This window comes from Euwallacea fornicatus, chromosome 20, assembly GCF_040115645.1.
Source record: "Euwallacea fornicatus isolate EFF26 chromosome 20, ASM4011564v1, whole genome shotgun sequence".
NCBI classification, from domain to species: Eukaryota; Metazoa; Arthropoda; class Insecta; order Coleoptera; family Curculionidae; genus Euwallacea; species Euwallacea fornicatus.
The window spans coordinates 1,889,909-1,907,880 of NC_089560.1; the positions used below are offsets into that span (position 1 = coordinate 1,889,909).

The following is a 17,972-nucleotide window of genomic DNA, read 5'->3' on the forward strand; positions in this document are numbered from 1 at the left end:
ACACTGCTATGATTGAATATATCATATTGCATTAATTTTTTATGTATTATGATATTCGTCCTTTGAAAGATTGAAACTTCGATTATTGTGGAAGTTTTAAACTGACTCATTCCATTCCTGTACTAAATACATTTTTTTTATTTTGATTTTTTATGACAAATTAGCCGAACTTTTATTTATTTGCAAAAACCAGATGTATTCTACACAAAAAAGAAAAAAATATATGCCAGGGGTCCCTGCACTTCCTAGCCAATCTTCAGGCGGTGGCCTTACACATCAAATGCTACCAAAAATGTAAGGTGGAAAATGGCAGGAAAAATTGGCCACTTTGAGGATATTTATTTTTTTTATTTTTGAGGATTTGTCAAGTTTTGAGTCAAAAAGTCCCCTGGCCTTCTTTTGCGTTGCCTTTATAGAAATGCCAATAGTATCATTAGAAAGCCCCTTAAATTTCCTATTTTTAAGAACCATTGTGAGAACATTTTATTTGCATTTTGTTGACTTCTCAGATGCCTTAACACGAAATTTTTGTATTTGTTTCTTTTTGTAAATTTTTTATCTGTCCATTCTATTAAAACAAATGTCCATCTTATACCATTTTACCGTGGCGCCGTTTCTTGAATTTATCGTATTTTTAAAAGAGTGAAGGAGGTATCGGTTGTTAAAAACCTCTTGCACAGAGATAATAAAAATTAAAAAGGGTTTTAAACAAAACACTATCAGTCGTAAATAACTGTTCGATATGCCCTCCTTGTTGGCGCAAACAACCTAAACCTCCGAAAAATGGTCCGGATGGTGCAACCAATCTATTCTCTCCTCTCACCTATTTGAACACAACTTGCACGTATTCGTTGTTCAAATTCTTCAACTGTGTCCACATTATCTTTGTACAGAAGTGTTTTTATCGTACCGGATATTTTTTGCAATTTTTTTTTTCCTGCGGGGGTAGTTTTCAATAACTTACACCACCCTTACTCATTTAAAAGTAAGATAAACTTAAAAAAAAACGATACCATGTAAAGAGATTATATGTAGATGATGATTGTAGATGTTTTTCGTGAATTGAGAAATGGTATGACATGGGAGCTTTTTGGAGCAATGGACAGTTGAGAATTAAAAAAACAAAAATGCATAAATGAAAAAGTTTTGCGTTCAGGTCTCTGAAAAGTCAGCAAAATGCAAATACGACGAACTCGCAATGGTTATTTAAAATAGAAAATTTAAGTGGATCTGCAGTGGTACCATTGGAATTTCTATAGCTGCAATGCAAAGGAAGGTACAGAGACATTTGGACCACTAAACCCGACAAATCCTCAAAAATCAAAAAATGACATTTCCTCGAAGCGGGCTGAGTTTTCTGAAAATTTCCACCTTACGTTTTTGGTCGCGTTCGATGTGTAAAACCACCTCCTGAAGTTTGGCTAGGCAGGGCAGGGACACCCCGTATAATTTTTTTTTGGATACTTGCGAAAATTTTCAAAAAAGTTCAATTGAAACATCATTTCTCGGTAAATGAAAAGTCAACATAACTTTACATTACTCTTCAATAAAGTCGCCCGCATTGGTATTATCTATAGATCTGTGCACTCCTATCCACACGCAACCAACTTAACCAGTTAAATTTGAGCCAATCGCTCTAATCAGCTCTATTAACCTTAATGGTAAAGTTCACTTGTCGTAATGAATATTGTGACTACACCATAAAATACGGAGTTCTAGCGATTCCAGGGGTTCAACGATCCATTTTTTAGGGTGTTTTGAGTGTAAATTGCCATCGCTTGTGTTTACCAGGTGTCGTCGAAATCACATAACGCCGTCCAGGTGCAAGCGGACGAATTTAGAACCGGGCATAAAAGTTCTTTATTTACTCTTAAAACAAAACGCCTTTGTAGCTGAGCTGCTTCTATTTCGGGAAGGATACATTTTTTTTGTTCTGCGTCCTCGGTCTTAGGTGAATTGCAAGGTTTAGTGACTGGTTTCCAGTCCAGAGCGTCCAGAACCGGGAGCATCAAAGTTGCCTTTCCTACATAACTCATTGGGTCTATTATAGCTATTTTAAGTGCCGACACATCACTCGGGCGCGAGCAATTTAATCTATCCAGGCAGAGATAGAGCCGACCGTGAACAGATATCCCGACCCAATGACAAGTGATCCTATAGGAGAATAACGGATAAAAAGAAAAATTATGCCACGTGTGGAATTAAACACCGTGTGAAAGAGTTTAAGGCTGACGTCGAACGAAACATATCTTAAAGTCATTTTAACGATCGATTTCGTTATCGCTTTTATTGTCTTGGATTGGTTTTCCAGGCAGTGGCGCGCAAGCAAATGCCACAAGACCAAAAACTAGACCATTAAAACAACAGAGTTTCAGACCGCATATACATTCCTGCATGGCTGTATAAATTAAAAGTCGATGGCGCCGATCTCCCAACATGTTTAAATGAGTTTAGCAGCCATATTAGTCAGTTCACGCCTCTTTTAAGTGCTCTTTCGTTTTTTGTAAACTACTTTTGCTCCCGCTACTTGACGTGCTGTTTATATGGGCGCATTAATTGAAACTGCTGCCACTTAAGTTCAATCTACCATTCTCCAGATTCGATCAAATTGCATTTGTTTTTGCGCCATGGGCTTTTAGGGGCCTTTATACCTGACTTGTCCGGGCCGAAATCCTCCGTTATAATAATAATTACTTATCCCACTTCTGGAACCGTTGTTTTTGTTATCGGGGAGCCGTCGCTGGAAAATTTCCTAATTTTGCCGGGCAAAAAGCATTCCAGGGCGTATCTGGAGGTTTAGATGGCACGTCAACCGCGGTCACCTGTTTTCCGGGATTAGTGCAACGTAGTTGGATTTGCCTTGTTATAGTTCTTGTTCGCAGAAAGCTAAATTAATGCGAAAGATCCTATTAAAAGAGGCTCTCGAAAGATTCTCTCACCAACCGTCTCTCGCTCAGATTGCTCCAGACAACGTTCAAGCTTCCTTTGATGAAAAAAAAAAAAAAATTCAGAACGCATTCAACAGACGTGTCACTTCAAAAGTATTTTATTCATCTCTACAAGTTAACGGGGGACAACGTTTCTCCATTTTCCGCGTTGCTAATAAGGGCGCCACTTGCGGTCAATTTTGCAGAATTCGCAGTTAATAACTTTTCACCCTGAATGTCGAATATGAAATTTGATTGAAATTCTGAAAAACCAATAGTTCTTCTATCAATTATTTATTCTTCTTTCATTTTGATACTTCGACCAGCTTTCGAGAAAAACCTGCTTAACGAACGCTACGTTCAAATTTCACAATACGAGAAGCTAAAAGCAACCAAGTGTGTTTTTATTTTCTAGAAGACCTAACAATTAAACAAATAATATATACTGCCTAACATAAAAAAGAAAACATCCTGTAAAACTGGTTTTATTTAAATAACTTTTTGTGTTCATGTTTCTTACGCCAAAATAAATATTTCATTAAAAAATTAAACAATTTTGATTGTTAAAAACCAAAAAAACTATAATTCGTCGGTCCTCCGCAGTGACTTATACATTCCTGTACCCGTCTAGGCATGGATCTAATGAGGTGATTGATGTCCTCTTGGGGGATCTCATTCCAAGATAACTAAACAGCATGACATAGCGCCACTAGGGTTTGTAGGGATGGGGTAAATTATGCAACCCTCTACCTACAATATCCCATACATGTTCAATCGGAGAGAGGTCTGGAGGGCGAGGTAGCCAAGGTAGCAAATTGACTGCATTTTGTTGAAAGAAATCCATAGTCACTTTAGCCATGCCTGATCGTTCATTGCCTTGCTGGAAAACTGAATTAACAAGAGTTTCCAGATAAGACACGAGATAAGGTTCCAGGAGTTCTTGGATATATCGTTGGGCCGTCTACTTCCTCTAACGAAAAGTAAATGTGACCTTCTACCATATGCAATAGCACTCCAAACCATTACTCCAACAGTCTGATAGATATGCCTATATATTGTGAACTGACAATCTCGTCTTTCATTCCGTCTTCTTACTCTTGCCCCACCATTATGCATAGCCAAATAGCATCTGGATTCGTCGCTAAACACTACCTTATCCCATTCCAGTTTCCAATGTATCCGTTCTCTGCACCACTGCAGTCGATTTTGACGATGATTTAAGATGAGGAGTAACATAAAGATGGGGACGGTTGTAAATCAGTCCAAAACTTCTTATCCGGCGATAAATGGTTCGAATCCCAATGGGCTTTTCGTACTGAGCAAACCACTGATCCGCCATCATCCTCGACAAGACGAACCTATCTTTTAGGGCCTTAATTCGAAGACGGTTATCTTGACGTTCTGTAGTAATTCTTCAGGATCGTCCAGTACCTCTCGTTCTGCCTGTTTTCTCGTCTTGGAATCATGTCTGACAATATCTCATTGTAGTATTTACACTACGGTCGCTAAATGGCCGACCCACCTCTCATAGATTCATTATTCGATTTTTCTCGAACTCTCTCCATTGATAAAAATTTCGCTGCAGTCTGGGTCTAGGCATATTTGACTAATCTAAAAGCACTTTGTAAGCGCGCTGTACACCAACAAATGATATTTTGCAATTATATTTTGTTGATATTTTATTGTAATTTTTATAGTAAAAAAAATTTAAAAATCCTGATAACTCGTAAATACATTGATAAATATAACTGAAAATTTAATCGTTTCTTATGTTCCCATATACAAACACGCGTACCAAAAATTGTTTAAATAAAACCATTTTTAAGGGTGTTCTCTCTCCTATGTCACGCAGTATACATAATACTGATTGAAGATAATTGTTCAAAGTGTCCACCATTAACATTGAAACACTTTACACAAAGCTCTTTAAGAGCCATTAGAGTTTGGAACAACACATCGAGATTGTCTCTAACTGCGGTAACAGCAATTTTTATTATTTGCCACAACTCTTCACGCGCACCAAAGGGTTCTTTGTAAACTATATCTTTGATTTGAGACCAAATAGAAAAATCGAGAGGATTAAAATCCGGCCTTCTGGGTGGCCAAGCAAAAACGCTTCCACGGCCAATCCGACGATTTGGAAAAACTACATCTAAACATACACGCACTGGACGAGTAAAATGCGGTGGGGCTCCGTCGAGCATGAACAACATGTCTCTTCTTGAATAAAGTGGAACTTCTTCAAGCAATTCGGCCAAATTTGATTGAAGAAAGTTTAAATACAATCGGCTTTTAAATTTGGGAGAAGCTCAAAAATTCCATAAAAAAATGCCAATCACACTGCATCTAATATTCAATTTAAATTCCTGTTGGAAATGCCTCGCTTTCACTCCATAAGGAATTTCAGAGTCCCACAAATGGTTGTTTGTCCAGTTAGAAATTCCACGGCGAATTAACGCGACCTCATCGGTAGATAAAATTTTCTTTAAAAAAAACTAAGATTGTTGGTTTCCCGTTCTTCTGCAAAATGGGCAAAACGTAGACGAGCAGGAGGATCTTAGGACAAAAAAATTTTGTACAGGAGTTGAATGAAATGCATGGAGTGTCTTCCTCTTCAGAATTTTCCTAATCGTGGGCTGAGCCATGCCTGTTGCAATACTTAAAAGGCGGCTGCTTATACTTGGAGTTTCGGTCACTATAACCAAAACGTCCTCTTCCTGTCCCACTGAAATACTTTTTGGGACGCTGATAGTGCATTTCACATGGAGAAATCTGGTTTTGCCTGAGCGATTGTAGAAATGTCTAAATAGTTTGCAATTTGGTTGTTTTCGGTTGGGGCAAAATTCGTAATATCTTCGAGCTGAAACATGGCCATTGAAATTTTCTTGTGCAAAAACGTAAATCATATCTCGCATTTCATCATTCGAAAACTGGTTATGACGAGGCCTTTTCAAAGTTTTGTCACTAATGATATTTTTTACCACATTTAAAATTAAATAAAATAATTAATTCACGTGCATCACTTGCCATTATTTACCGGTTTCAATGGCGGAGAAGATGCTATTTTGTATTATGAGATGGGACATACCTAGTCTTTTTCATTTTAACCCAGTGTTCATTAAACAGATTATTCCCGATAACGGATCGAGATGAAATAAGAATACATAATTAATGGAAAATGATTGCTCTTTCAAATTTTGAATCAAATTTCATGTCGGATATACAGGGTAAAAAGTTATTAATTGTGAATTTTGTAAAAGTGGCCGTAAGTGGCTCCCCTTAGCAGCAACGCGGAAATTGCAAAAAGTACCTTATTCGTCACTTAAAAAAAACATAACTTTGTATATTTTCAAGTATCTAACATTTTCAGGATAATGGCAAAGAAATGCATATCAATGTTAGCTTCCAACACTTTGACCATCCGAAACTATCAACTATCGAATGAGATTTACATATTTTCTCCAATTATCACCATTTTCTGTGTATCTCCAGCTTTCGGTTGTCCCATGGGCAGTGAATCACCCAGTATTTGTTAGGGTAAAAAGATAGTAAAGCATCATGCTGATTATCGCCGCTGATTAACTTAGTGAAGAAGTTCGCATCACCGGTCATCGTAGTTCATTTGTCTAGTTTCTTACAGAGAGGTAATAAAAATGTTATCTGACTCAGATAGTGATGGTGACCCTCCAAGTACCTTGATACGGTGACTATTATTAATTATGCTTTGTTTATGTTAAATTTGGTCTGGTTTCTTAAGCAGCACCACACATTCCGTTCGTCTACCCTCTACGTACGTTGGGTCCTTCGATCGGACCAAACATGTGGGGTACTGCTGGTTAAACGCTACGTTCACTGTTGCCGTATGGTGAAAGTGGGGGGTTGAGAGAACCAATCACAGAGCAAGTTTGAAGCACCTCGCCGCTGGAAGACAAAATATCGTGTCGCTCATTTTACGGCGTCGTGAGGGGCGAGATGCGATGCGTATTGAACAACTTCAGTTGTTACCGCCGTCGAACAGTGATGTGACCGTCGAGGTGCCGGACGATGTGCGATGTGTTTCACCATGTGTTCCCCCTGAGAAAGAAACGAAAGAACTGAGACGGAAATTCATTTTCAACTAAGATCCTCATGGTAAGGTTTCTTCTTGAAACAAACCCACTGCAATCAGCTGATTTTGATTCCTGTGGTCCTAGAAAGTGGATACCTAAAAAGCGGTTCTGCAATATCCAGTTAGCGAACGACAGTTGTCCACCTAAACTAACTGGCAGATAAAGTGTTTTTTTTTATTGACCGATGCTAGTTCTAAGCCTTGATCACAATTTACTCCTTAGGAACGTAATCTTTGGCTTCACGCTCACCTCACCATTTTATTTTTATTTCCAGTCATGCAAGATCTGCAACAAAACCTTCGCCAACGTCTACCGACTGCAACGTCACATGATCAGCCACGACGAAAGCGCCGTTCTACGAAAATTCAAATGCAACGAATGTGATAAGGCCTTTAAATTCAAGCATCACCTCAAGGTGAGCACCCCTCAATTATTGTTCACGTCAAAAATTCACCCCATGCATTATTTTTTCAGGAACACATCCGGATTCACAGCGGTGAAAAGCCCTTTGAGTGCGGCAACTGCGGCAAACGTTTCTCACATTCTGGTTCCTATTCTAGTCACATGACCTCCAAGAAATGTTTAGTAATGAATCTCAAACTGGGCAGAACTAGGGCCGCCCTGAACAACCCTCTTCTAGATAAGGCAATTCCCCAAAATGTGAAGAATGTTAAGAGACCCTCTGCGAGTCCGATTAACAACAACATCTCTGGAAGTCCCAACCATAACTCCCCCTACATGGCAATTTTGCCTAAGTATTCAGACGCAGCCGCCGCCCTGTTTCACTCGCAACTGGCGGTCAGCCCTTCGATGACCCCCTTCTATTTAACCCAACATAGTCTTCTGAATCGCTCAATTAATCCATACCCCGCGACAGCTTTAGGGCACATTCTAGAGCAGCTGCAGCAACACGCTCACCAGCAACAGCAAGCTGCTAGTCCTAGCAGGAGTTCCTTGATGGATACATCAGGCCCTGAAGCCAGTACTACGACTGACCATTACCGCCCTAGAGCTGAAGACTACAAAGTCAGCAATACTAATTTTGATATCAACCATGGGCAAGAAGAAATGGATGATTTATCCAAGTCGAACGCTTCTGAGTCTGGAGAGTTGGTGATGGATGAAGACAGTGATCATCAACACGGTGAAATTAACGTTGATGACAGGCCTAGTGAACACAAGCCCGAATCCAACACCAATGAAACTTCCCTTGTACATTCCCAAGATGACCATGGTTTGGAAGAGCAGGAGAGTAATAAAGAGTCCCGGAGTGAGGGTTTGGCTGCGAAGCTGGAGGCTGCTCTGACGCCCAAATCTGACTCAAGCGCAAGCGGGCCCGAAGACCACGACTTTGATAGAGGCAGTAACTACAATAACTTAGATGAAATGGACTCTGAGAACTATACTACAACGGACCATGTCAATGAAGACGGTCGAAAAGTGCGAGTGCGCTCGTTGATTTCCGAGGAACAACTGAGGATACTCAAAGACAAATACAAGGAGAACCCTAGGCCAAAAAGAGAGGAGTTGGAGAAAATTGCCTCAAGCATCGGGTTTCCCGTGAGGGTAGTACAGGTGTGGTTTCAAAACACGCGTGCTAGAGACCGAAGGGAGGGCAGACTAGTGCAGGTCCCCTACAGCCCAGCGACACCCTCGGGGTCGAGATATTCCGCGCCTGCTAACCCCCAAGTCCCACCCCCGGAAATCTCAGAACAACCTCTGGACCTATCGGTAAAGAGAGGCAGCGTGTCCAACGATACCTCACCCTCATGTTCCCCGGCGCGTCCTCACTCAGTAAGTCATTCCGAATCCCACGACGAAGTTGTGAATCTCAGCCGCAAATCATCACGCAGCCCTACGCCTTACATGTCTTTTCAGAACCACTTTCAAGGTTCAAACTCGTGTGAGGCAATGACGCAATCCTCCTCTCCTCTGGAGTACAACAGCAGCCGCCTGGCGCAAATCTTGGCTCAACCAGCACATAAGCTATCCGCGTTGCCTGGCATGAGCATGGTACCCATGGACCATCTCCTGCAGTTCGGGGATCTGCCCAATCTCTCTCATCTGATTAACAGCAGAATGTCGAGTTTAAGTCCTGGTTCCAGCCACTCGGCGCAAGACTTGGGACATTGCGAAGAGGACCTACAAAGCAAGAGGGCCAAAGTGCAAGAGATGCTGATGAAGAGTATGGGGAGTCCTGCGATGCCAGGGGAGCCTGAAATGGACGGACAGTTCCAGTGTGATCAGTGTGATAAGGCATTTTCGAAACAGAGTTCGCTGGCGAGGCACAAGTATGAGCACTCTGGTGAGTAGCTAAATCCAATTTAGTACTAACATTTAAACTATTGAAATGGAAACCGTTGTAGAAAATTAGATGACCTCAGACTTTATCGTATTCGCTTCAATGGTTTCAATTCACTTAACGTTTTCGGCATTACAGCATTTTCTGACCCGCTCTCTTTCTCTTCCAGGTCAACGGCCACACAAATGCGACGAGTGTCCGAAAGCCTTCAAGCACAAGCACCATCTAACAGAACACAAAAGACTCCATTCAGGCGAGAAACCATTTCAGTGTAGCAAGTGCCTAAAGAGGTTCTCCCATTCGGGTTCCTACAGCCAGCACATGAACCATCGATACTCATATTGCAAACCCTACAGAGAATAATTGGGCGTGGCAAGTGTAAATAAGTTTCTTTTGTGTCATGGTGCACTTTAGCAGGTGTTGTTGTTGACTTTTCTAACGTGTTTGTTTAGGTGTATAGACTTAAGTTTTTAGATCCGCGTTGAGTTTTGCGTTTTGACCATTTTGGGAAAATTAAAATGCTGAAAGGAGACATGAAATGCTCTCTGATTTTGGAATCTCTTTAGCGTTTTTATAGCTGTGAATTTCGTGCCATAATTATTAGGTTAGTTCAGGTTAGTTCAGGTGACTACAACATACTCAGCCAGACTGATGTGTTGCGAGAATTGATGAGTTTTGGTTTAGAAATTCTTTTTTTTTTTAGAAATTTGTAGGTCCATGAACGTCTTGATAAACTTAAGTCAAACAGGAAAAGTTACCTCAAAATGAAAAATATTCCGCAATAACTATAATAATGTTTAAAACTACGAGAAGAGTTGAGGAATATCAGCGAGATATCATTAAACTGTGTGTGTCCTAGAATATTCTACAATGGAAGCCCAAAACTGGTTAGAATGACTCAAATAATTTTATCTCAAATTTGTGGAGGTTCACATGAGCTTCAAATAACGAAAAACCAGATTTTAATGTGAGTGCAAATTCTGGAAATCTAGTCAATAATACGGGTCATATCTGCTTTAATATCAGAGATAAGTCAACTACAAATCGCCTCACTTAAATCGATCGATCTCGAAAATTCTTAGGGCGTACTCAAACAGGTGCTGGATTTGCCAAGAAACGCAAGGCAAGCTTGGAAACATTTTACCTAGACTCATGGAGAAAGCCAACACCCTCGTGAGTCCGGCAGTATTGATTAGATTGGAAAGAAAATCAAAGTTCTGTCCATGGATATGGAAGATAAAATTGAACTGCAGGAGACAGAACCTGATGAAGGTCTTTGAGGGGGTTTTAGAAAGAAAAGTACAATGTGTCTCCCTGAGGAGACGATTTGAGTGGGATCAAAAGGAATTGGTGAAGCCATAGAGTTGCATAAACCTGGCAAAGATTCTTGTGAATGCCAAAGGCTAAAATCAATAATCTATTAACCTCTTGGACAAGTGCGAAACATCCAAGGGACACTAATGCAAGAAAGTATTATGCAAAAATAGAATAAAACAAGAAGAAGCTTAATAAATACAAACTTGTTAGGAGAGATAGAGCCTTAGAGGAAATGACGTTTGTTTCCTTTTTTAAGGAGAATATTTTGATAAAATTATACCAAAAGAAGCATCAAATGAAAAGCACAAAGTTGCTAAATGGAGAACGCATAGAAAAGATAGAACAAAAGGCGGCTTCAAATGAGGAACTTTGCATTTTCCCACAACCGGAACTATATACCAGTACTATTTAGGAAGGGAAGAATATTAAGTAGCTACTGAAGTAGATTTAATTTTTATTAAAAAGACCAAATATCTCTTAATAATGCTTTTAACCAGCGCAGCAACAAAATAGTGACAATCATCTCTTTCCTTATCCACTTGAAAATAATGAATAATCGAGATATCAACTTAGGAAAAGCTCAACTTTGCTGGACATTAGATTGAGCTTTTTTACCAGATTAATCGAACGTGGCTAACTTGAACAAACCGACTCCACAGTTTCAAACAGGGGGTGAAGAGAAGAAGGTTAATAATAATAATAATAATATCAAATTAAAGATATTAAGCACATGAATACAACTTCACAACTCTTCACATATTACTCTTGTTTTCGTTCAGCCGTCCTAAATCACCGATCGTTTTTCCATGTTAAATTAGAATTTTGAAAATCGACAAGAATGCCAAAGAACGACATCACTATAACCTATCCAATCAGCTCTCTATGTGATTATTTACCTATCGAGGGCGGAAAAGGATGCTTTACCGCATGCTGGGTGTAATTGCTCGAAGGAAAATAAAGCTAATTCGGAAAGCAATTTGTTGTGGAGGGGGGATAAATTACCACATCTCGCCCCAGTAGGGCAAGTAAGCATTGCAAGTTTTTAAAAGTATTTCAGTTGCTATAAAGTTGTTACTCAATTACGAAAACATTTTCTAAACCGAAACTCGCACAAAAATCATGCTCACAAGAAAATTCCTTATTTTATTTTTCTTGCCATTGATCATGCAATTGAATGGTACAATTAAAGTATATAGTTATTACGTTCGTGTGTGTATATAACTTTTCTGGTACCTGTAAAATACTCACTTGTTAGGCGGACAAATTAGTACCAGAAATATGAAAATCCATTGTCTTCCACCACTGCCACAGTGGTGTAAATGCAGGCATGGGGCACAAAAGGCAATTTTTTTATTTTGTGCAATCTTTATTGTAATATTGCTTTGCAACAGCTGCATAATACCAAAAACTAATTGAATCTCAACCAATTTATTATGTGCCAAAGATACAACCATTATTTCCAAATATAAATTTGTAGTGTGTATCATATTATATTAGTGTAGATATTGTATTTATATTGCTTAAATTCCAAGTGCCAAAGTTGAATCAACGATTTAAAACTTTCCTGTATAATTTATTCGTCCTGTACATTATTCGTCAAAGAAAATTAGGTTTCGGACTACATCGAAGTGAAAATTTAGTTCTAGGAGTATTTGAAATCTAAATAGTAAAGAAACCTGTCTTAATGCATCAGCAAATCGTGTGTCTCTCAGTTCCTCCATTACTGTTTTTTTCTTCCTCTAACACTTATCCGTTTTTTTCTCAGACAGGGTCCGATGGTTTGTTCATTTCTCCATCCACTTTCTTTTGCAAACAGTACAATAAACGGCATTTAAGAGGTGTTAATTGACAATACGTAGTGCAGATAGAATTTTTCACCTACCTATACAAAGAAGAAGATGGTGCCATTGTTACTAATAACGTTTTTATAGATGTTTTAATTGCGAAGACAAAGTGCTATACATATTGTATGGACTTTTTCTCGAGTGAACAAAGAAGCGAACGCAAACGGTGATTTAAGTTACCCATAGCGGTTTTTTGAGGTGAAAGATAATTTATATTTTAGAGTATTTTCATAGAGTTAAAGAACGTTTGAACCATTCCAATAAGAAGTTGTGTACCTATATGATAACGATACTTATATAAAGCTAATAATTTCCAATGTGTGGTATATAAGAACGTACATGAATACTATAAGGTTTTTGACAATAACATAGTCATTTATTGATATACATAAATAATATAGGACTGCTAATGTTAAAATTTTAATCTCTAATAAAATAAAGCATTTATTAATACCATACTCGTCTCAAACTGCAGAGGTATATTATTATATTGACAAATTTATTATTATATACAGGTTATAGCCCATGGCATGAATTTGAAACCACATTCTGTATATATTTATTCAAATGTAAATAGAGAGCTTTTATATATAAATTGGAAGGTTCGTTTAATATGGCATGATGTATTTACTGACACTTACCGGCCTCATTTTAGTACGTAGATTTAGACTAACGTCGATTTTTATTTTTGTATTAATTTTGTTGCATTTCCTAATTATTTTTGTTACAAATATCGTTTAATATGTTAATTATGTTTTGCAATTTTCATTGGCTAGTTTTACCAAAGAGCAAATGTATATAAATAAATGTTTATTTAGATAAATAACGGCGTTTATTTTGACGATTGTATAGTGCGTTCCTCGGTTCGTTTTGATAATTTGTAAGTAGTTTTTAGGCTTTTTTTGTTTACGATATTTTATAGACCGACGTGTAAAGGCCGTGATTACGATAGACGTACGGGATGTATAATGTAAAAACTTAACTCGGCAAGTTATTAGAAATTGTATTTTAATCTCTACAAATAAAGTATATGAACGACTATAGTATGGAGTTACTGGTTTCTTTGTTATGTTCGTTTAACCCAAATTCCCACAGTTACATTAACGGAATTCTGCGTGAGGTTGCTACAAGTCAAAGTTTTTTACTAAATTTTTCCATTTATATGGAAAACACTACAAGATAAAGCAATTTTTAAACCGGATATGAGTTTTCATAAAGTTTCATTAAACTGTCCGTTTCACCGTCTCCGTCTCTTGCAATTTTCTAGGCTCCGACGCGCGCGCGGCCAATTTTGACCACGCTGTATATTGTACAATGTGAGAAATAGTGAAGTAGTTTGCTTAGGAAATTCATCTTCAAGTTCGCTTAGCATATTATTATCAGAAATAAAAACATTTAATTTTTCAAAAACTTTCCTAAAAAATTATTTATTCAATAAATAAAAACAAGGAAAATCGAAACTGAAAAAATTCATGAAGGCCGAAGATCTTTTAGTATTGCTCATTTCGCCATTGTTCGGGCTGACGCCACGCGACGCGGCGCGACGCGACGGCTTGAGTATGGCGTGGCGTGCTCGAGTCACTTATAGCCGTATGGAATTAGTCATTCCTTAAATCATTTTATTTATTCCTTTTTCTTTGACTGCATTAAAGAGTTTTCTTCCCTGGGAGAGAAGTGCTCTTGTTAATTATGGGCTTTTCTGCCATTTTCCCCACAGTAATGCCCCCTCTCAAATGATCGACCGTTAAGGCTTTCTGGGCTAGGGTTCAGTAAGGTTTAAGTTTTATCCTTAAGGTACACATCCTTAATACACTTGAACGGTTCCCCAATACCAAGGTGTTTTTTAGTGGTTTAGGAGATAAGAGAACATTGCATTGTCCCAGAACTCAGCAGCACGACTGTAGAGTTCGTTACATAATAGCGCGCTATATAACAATTTTGATCTTTATACAGACTTTATACGGACATTTAAAGTGGAAAGTTTGTACTCAGTGTCTTTGCTAGTGAGTTTACTGCTAGAACTTTTACGTTTTAATAGTTTTCGGTTGATGATTAGCAGATACTTACAGCGTGTTTTATTGGCAAATCTATTTAATCGAGTTTCGCAACCAGCTTTGGGAAAAGTATGGATTTGGTCTAATCTAGAGCAATTTTAAACGAACTTGAGATGTATGAATGCATTTGCCCAGGGCCGGCCTTAACATGTCTGACGCCCTGGGCGAGATTTTTAATCACTACCGTCGTACCCCCAAGAAAAACCGCCGCACAGGGAAGTCCGCCGCCCTGGGCCGTCGCCAAACCTCGGTAACAGAAACATGGGAGGAAATGATAAGTGGATAGCAGAGTAAAACACAAAATTAAGGTTTCGTTGTAGGAGAAGCCAAATGTTCAACATCGGAATCAACTAGGAATGTATTTTTCGGACAACCGGAAATCGGTTGCACGGGACTTAATCTCAAGTCGCAACTTGCTAGTACAATCATTTCCAGCCCATGAATTTTTTTTAGGGCGCCTCCAAGCATCCTCTGTAGGCAAACGACCCATTTAACATTTATGCGACATTTTATACATTGGCGCGAGCTTTTCAACATCTTGCCAAAAAATATCACCGGGTCAGTAATTAATCTTGACTAACTTGTTTTCCAACAGAACAAGAATCTGGATAACGACGACCAATAGAACACGTCTTCGCATTACCGATGTTAGCAATACAAAAAGCTGCATTAGCTTTTTCTAAGAAAAAAATCAATTGCCACCAAAGCAAACCCAAAAATGCGTGATATGTATAAGCATAAAATATTATAGTTCTTAAAATATTTTGTATAGGGGAACCATTTTATAGCAAATAGTTCATTTTCATATATAGGACAGTTCTTAGCCTTATCACGAACGCCACTGGCGTGAGCCAGAAATACAAATTTTCAAGAATATAATACTTACCGGGCCACCTATAGGCCAATAGCGTAAATCACCTATTAAATTGTTTCACTGATTAGAATTCTATTGTGTGTACTCCGTTAGATGTAGTTTCCTATCATAGAATACCAGTTGTGTACATAGATGGTGCCACACGTATGAGAAGAGCCAAAAAATAACAATATTTAGACAATCAGTAAGCCACTTAAAATTTCATTGCAACCAATGCAGTTATAGGGCAAAAGCATTAATATGCCGCAGTCAAAACTCAAATCCGAGAATTTCGATATTTTGGTCCAAAAAATACCATATATATACCACAATATAGCATGAACATTTTTCACCGAAAAAATTCAAATTGTCCAGTTAGATTTTGACCGCAGCATGTGTTGGTTCCTGCTGCCACTGCGGAACCAAATCTCGTTGAAATTGGAGCAGCTGAATTCTTCCTTTTTTACACAAAATTGTCACCTACGCTACTGGTTTCTCAATTACTAAACTTTCATACAAGTCTGTAAAATAATCTGACGCCATAGCCAAATACTTCTTTTTAAAATTTTGAATATTGGGAAGTTTGACACGTTTCAACTAAAGAGCAGTTTATAAGAGTCAAACAGAGCAAGTTCAAATGATCATCAGTTTATTACAAAGCGCCATCTGTTGAGCTATGCCCTAACTTTCATCAAAGTAGATTAGATTCCGTTATAGTTGTTAACTCGCAAAAATGAATAGTATAGCTACTGACCAATAGAGGGTGCACTAAATGAGATGTATGATTTTTCGCGTCGATTAGAAAACCAATGGCGTAGATGACAAATTGCACTAAAAAAACTGAACATTTAGTGCTCCGATTTCAGCGAAATCGGTTCCGCAGTAAGCGTACTATACAACATTGATATGCCTCAACCACACCTCAAATCAGACAACTTCGATTTTTTGGTCCAAAAATCGAAGTGATCCGATTTGAGTTTTGACAGTAGTAGCATATTAAAGTTGCATTGTATGCCTATTGCGTAAGCAAATTTCGTTGAAATTGAAGCAACTCAATTCTCACTTTTTTGTAAGCAAAATTGGGATCTACGCCAGTGACTTTTGCATCATTAAACTTTCACATGAATCTATAAAGAAAATTTAAACCACAGCTAAACGCTTTCTATTGAAAATAAGATTTGAAAAAATTGAAATGTTTCAACTGAAGAGCAGTTTATAAAAAGAAATTAAGACGGTCAGTTCAGATATTCATTAGTATATTCAAAAGAATCTATCGTGCCATCTGTTGAGGCATAGCCTAACATTCGCAGAACTAAAGTAGTTTCCGTTCGTTGACAACTATAATGGAATCTACTACACTTTGTCAAACGTATGACACCCCTCAACAGTTGGGGCTGTAGAAACTCTTTGAAATAAACTGATGAATATTTAAAATGACCGGTTTAATTTTTTTAATAAACAGTTCGTCAATTGAATGTTTATAATTTTTCAACATCTCCAATTTTAATGAAAAGGGTTTTCTGTTACATTAATCTTGGTTAAAGATTTTTATGAAAGTTTAATAATTGAGAATTAACGGCGTACATATAATTTTGTATTAAAAGAAATTAAAAGAGCGTCAGTTCAAATATTCATCAGTTTTATCAAAGAGTCTATGGCGCCATCTGTTGAGGCATATAGGAAAGTCCGCCCAAGTGGGGTAGATTCCATTATAGTTATTAACTAACGGAAACTACTCTACTGCGAATGTTAGGCTATACCTCAACAGATGGCACCACAGATTTTTCTGAATAAACTAATGAATATCTGAACTAATCGTCTTAAATTCTTTTTATAACCTGCTCTTCAGTTGAAACATTTCAAATTTTTCGAATTTCATTTTTAATAAGAAGCATTTGACTATAGCGTGAATTTTCTTTACAGATTCATGTGAAAGTTTAATGAGTCAGAAATCAGTGGCGTAGATCACGATTTAGTTAAAACAAAAAAAGAATAAATGAGTTGTTCCAATTCCAGTGAGATTTGGTTCCGCAGTAGGCGTATGATACAGTTTTGAAATACCGCGGTCAAAACTCGAAACGGACAACTTCGATTTTTGGGTCCGAAAAACATCATGGACTATTTGATATTTTATTTAGAAAATTTGATAATTTCCTAGAAATAAAGCAACAAACCAACAATGGGTCTTTATTTAACAGTTGCTGAAACAGAACTTTGAGGATGGTGTAATAACACTACACTTAGATCAACTGAATCAAGGTTCACACTCTTACTCTCCTGGAATTTTTGGTTGTTTGGTGAAAGGAAGTTCTCAAAATTTCAATTTATTTTCATACACGTTATCAGTCTCCTGATGAATACACCTCGAAAGGTATGTGGGCTATTCACGTCCTCTTTTGCATAATAAGTAAGTATCGTATCCGCGATATGTTAACCATTAATTTTGCCCCTAACTTTTGTAATGAAAGCTGTTAAGGTTTGCCGAAAAGAAAAACACATTTTCCTTTCAATAAAAGACCTTCGAATGTTCATCGATTGAAAACGTTCGAGCCTTGCACGATATTGC

At 37.9% G+C, this 17,972-nt stretch overlaps 2 protein-coding genes across 11 annotated transcripts in view; one reads left to right on the forward strand and one right to left on the reverse strand.

The window, feature by feature from the left end:
- zfh1 (Zn finger homeodomain 1) overlaps positions 1 to 13,549 on the forward strand; it is a 286,194-nt gene extending 272,645 nt beyond the window's left edge. For 9 of the 10 annotated variants that reach the window (XM_066293881.1, XM_066293877.1, XM_066293882.1 and 6 more), the window contains 3 exons: positions 7,311 to 7,451; positions 7,511 to 9,341; positions 9,508 to 13,549. In XM_066293881.1, the coding sequence (XP_066149978.1) occupies positions 7,311 to 7,451; positions 7,511 to 9,341; positions 9,508 to 9,701 (2,166 nt within the window). In that variant the 3' untranslated portion in view covers positions 9,702 to 13,549. The remainder of the gene's footprint in view (positions 1 to 7,310; positions 7,452 to 7,510; positions 9,342 to 9,507) is intronic. The other variant, XM_066293879.1, reaches the window with a different exon arrangement.
- Positions 1 to 17,972, reverse strand: part of Kyat (Kynurenine aminotransferase) — a 37,794-nt gene that overhangs the window by 275 nt on the left and 19,547 nt on the right. The window lies entirely within an intron of this gene.